Genomic DNA, 3,832 nt, shown 5'->3' with positions numbered 1-3,832 from the left:
AGGAAGCTCAGCTCAGAGTTGTTGGCTCGTACTACAGGGGTTTCTTTGTGGCCGTAGAAGACTAGCGTTGTAATCATAGTTAGAAAAACTCCCAGCAGTGCAAATGAGGCTAGCAGAGTTCCAAGGATTTCATCATATGCTAAAAATTCTAATTCTTTGTTGACACAAGCATCTCTCTTCTTGTTGGACCAGTACTCTGGTGGGCATTTCATACAGTGTATTGAGTCTGCAAGATAAAAAAAAATAAAGAAAACAGATAAATACGGAGTTAAATTGATGTTATGGTTTCAGAGGTCAAAGCTTCTAAAACTGCATTCCGGATTTTCTGTTTTTTCCCTTTAAGTCATTATGTGCAATATAATTAAATTGTTTCTTTACCTGTTGAATTACTGATTTCGCCTGCTTGACAGGGAATGCAATTATAACAGCAGATTGGCTTGCCTTTCTGGAGGACCTTACGAGTTCCTGGGAGACAGCTCTCACTGCAGACTGACACAGGAACCTCCTACACACATAAACACAATTCATATGTGAAAAACATAAAATATGAAGCTCAACATCCATTTCAAGGTTTTTACAATCTTCAGTGATCAGTTAAGATGTCAAAACCTGAGTTTCTACTTTACCATGCTCAGCCCATTTCCCCAGACAACTGGGATGTTATTCAAGATAAACTGATCAATCTCTGGAAAAGACACATCATAAATGCCAACTGTTACTCCTTCCATGGTTCCTTTGTTTGTCATTTGTAAGTTTACAAGTTCATATCTTGCCGGTGAATCTCCATTACTGTCAAAATAAACTCTTTCTCCTTCCTCGGTGGTGAAATTCACAGTGTTGAGATATTGCAAGACCTGGTAAATAAATCATAGAGAGATTAAACTACAAATTCCTGCTCTTATTATTCTTTCACACTTAACTGATGGTTTCTCACCTGCCATGGTTGAATGTGTTTGGCATCAGCACAGCTCCTATTTGAAAAAGGCCCTTTACCTTCCTCACATTTAATCAGGTTTTCAAGAGCATGAGCCACTGCGTAAACTGACTTGTATACATTATTAGTAAATCTCAGCTCAGAGACATCTGTGAAATACGATTCAACGGTCTGCAAGCTCTCAAAGCCGCTGCATGGCTTTCTTTGTGTATTCGCAGTGGCATTCAGAGCGCAGTCAAACACGTCTTCCCAGAAATCTCTGACAAACTGACTGTCAGGAAACTGTGATGGGTGGAGCTGCCTCAGGTGCTCCTGCAGCCCCGGGATCTTAGCTTTGCTGACAGTGAAGCCCAGTGAGCCCACCAGGAGGCTGTGTCCCTCACTGTCCGTCAGAGAGTCATCTGTAATCCAGGCGTCACTGCCGACCCACTGCAGTCCTGTAATGTTCTGTTTGAACAACTCTTTTGCCAGCAACTTAATTTCTCTGTGAGACATAAAAGCCATAATCACTTTGGAAGTGGCATGCTTAATGATCTCTATTATTCTCTGCAGGCTGCCAGGAGGATCTGACGATGAAAATACTTCAGAATACTCAATGCACACTCCATATTCTTGTGCAGCTTGGATAAATGCAGCAATGCCATTGAGGCCATATTCGTTTTCCACAGATAGAGCCCCAATCCAGGCCCAACCAAAGTGCTTGACCAGCTTAGCCAGTGCTCTGCTCTGGTAATAGTCACTGGGAATAGTTCTAAAAAAAGTGGGGTACTCTTTCCTGTTGCTCAGACAGGCACAGGTGGCAAAATGACTGATCTGCAGTTAATTATACAAACATGTTACTGGCAGAGCAAATATTTGAGATTCTTGCATAATAACCAAATAGCTTCATAATGTAGATATTTTCAACCACACACTTAATTAAATCAAAGTTAAAGATACGTCACACTAACTGCAATGACCATTCTTCTATGACTTACCACAGGTATATCGAACCTTCCAACAACTTGTGCAAATGCAATAGTTGGTCTCGATCCTGAATGTCCCAAGATAGCTTGCACTGTCTCAGATTTATTGCAGTTGTTGTCACTGAGTTCTCCCTTTAGTCCGCTCACCAGGGCCAGTGCAGCTCTCAGAATGCCCATAGTTCCACAGTCATCATATATCTTGTAGCCCAGTTTAACATTAGGGAGCAAATTAGTGTTGTTGTTGATCTCATTTATAGCAAACATGACCACTTGTGCAAATTTAAATTCTCTAAAATTGAAGCTGGGTTGATACAAGATAGAAAAAAATATTATATATTTGTCTCGAATGCAATGCAAAATACCCATACACAATTTAAAATAGACCTAACAATACATACTTGTTGCATTTTCGCAATTCTGGAAATTTCTGAAATGTGTTAATTACATAATCCTGCGCTGTGCGAAAAGAAAATATGCCTCCGATTACAAGGTCGCCATCTTGAGCCAGTTCAGGTGGTTGTGCTGAGCCATGCAGTCGGCACACAGAGTCTCCCTTTCCCATCAGCACAACCAAGAGGAGCAACCTCAACAATGGCATAGCTCTGCTCTGCTCTTCAGGCCAGGCCAAACAGCTCCAATGCTTATGACATGGCTTTATACACCTTCAACAACAAGAGGGAAGTTGTCATGGTTGAACTCATGCCTCAGGAGACCACAGAAAGTTAAGCCAAAGATGTTTTGTCTCAGAAAATGTGGATTTCATTCTGTGCTTTTATGAACTGTATTACATGTTATATATATATATACATATTAGTGCTGGGCAACGATTAAAATATTTAATCGCGATTAGTCGCATGGATTTTTTGCGATTAATCTCATTGTTATGGCAAAGTTTAATAATGAATTCAAAAGTAGTGTATTGCGCACTTTTATTTTAAAAGTACTGCTATATGAACAAAAGGGCAATAACATTTGGTTTGCAAACACTTTAAACAAATACGGTGCTTTTTAGCAGCAGTATTCCCTTTACACAGTAGCAGTTACATCTCTTCACTATCTGTGCTCAGTGTGCTGACTGTATGTGAAACGTTCCACTGCTGTGCAACAGGAATAAAATGTTTCAGCACGTTTCATCTAAATGTGTGTCTTCATGACAGTCAGAGCATGTGAATGCAGCTCTACTGTTCATCAATATAATGCTGTAACTCCGAGGTGATGATGGTTACCCAGCGATCAAAGAATAAAGACACTTTACGCACAATTCAGGTGTATTTTCCCTTTAACTCACGAGTACAGGTAGCATGTTTTATACTTAATGTGAATATAATTCATACTTTGTTGGCATCTTATTCTGAAAACCGGATGTCCGTCTGAAGAAACCGGATGTTGTCTCACGTTAATCTTTCTGCTAACAAAGTCCTTCTCTCACTCCCGATCTGTGCCGTTTAAATGCGTTTACCGTGAATTTCAGCATATAGGTGCACTAACATGTAAGTGTCTGCTGAGTTGACCACGGAGATCTGAGTGTCTGCTGACTTCACCGCAGCGATGTCCAGTAGTCTCCATTCCTCCACCGCTGCCAGTGAGCAACGGACTTTCAAAATAAAAAAATGTGTTAACACGCTATAAAATAATTGTCGGCGTTAATTAATGAGTGCGTTAACGCGATAATAACGCGTTAACTTGCCCAGCACTAATATATATATTAATTTATTTATATAATGGTCAATATGAAAATCTTGTAGATTAGCCCCCGAAAACCACCAAGGATTAACCGCGTCCCACCACTCTACAAGAATAACACAAACGGACACAATCACCCTATACATACCTACCGGAAGCACCCTAATGCCAAATGTATACATCTCTGTTAACTAGGGTAGCAAATCAGTAACTCTTAGCCGGAATTGTGAACGGCACACAACTATCCTAA

General features: G+C 40.3%; 1 protein-coding gene across 1 annotated transcript; it reads right to left on the bottom strand.

The window, feature by feature from the left end:
* Positions 1–7: 7 nt before the first annotated feature.
* LOC116379718 (extracellular calcium-sensing receptor-like) lies at positions 8–2,461 on the bottom strand (the record flags this gene model as incomplete). The annotated part of the gene is made up of 6 exons (XM_031841692.1): positions 2,298–2,461; positions 1,912–2,200; positions 935–1,747; positions 699–854; positions 379–505; positions 8–226 (listed from the first exon to the last, which is right to left on the bottom strand). Coding segments are annotated over exons 1-6 (1,768 nt in total), but the record flags the coding sequence as incomplete, so codon positions are not given.
* Positions 2,462–3,832: the final 1,371 nt, after the last annotated feature.

The sequence above is a fragment of the Anarrhichthys ocellatus genome, unplaced genomic scaffold (genome assembly GCF_004355925.1).
Source record: "Anarrhichthys ocellatus isolate YVR2014 unplaced genomic scaffold, GSC_Weel_1.0 scaffold5004, whole genome shotgun sequence".
NCBI lineage: Eukaryota > Metazoa > Chordata > Actinopteri > Perciformes > Anarhichadidae > Anarrhichthys > Anarrhichthys ocellatus.
Note: the sequence above shows the minus strand (reverse complement) of the source record. Positions and strands in the feature narration are given on the sequence as shown.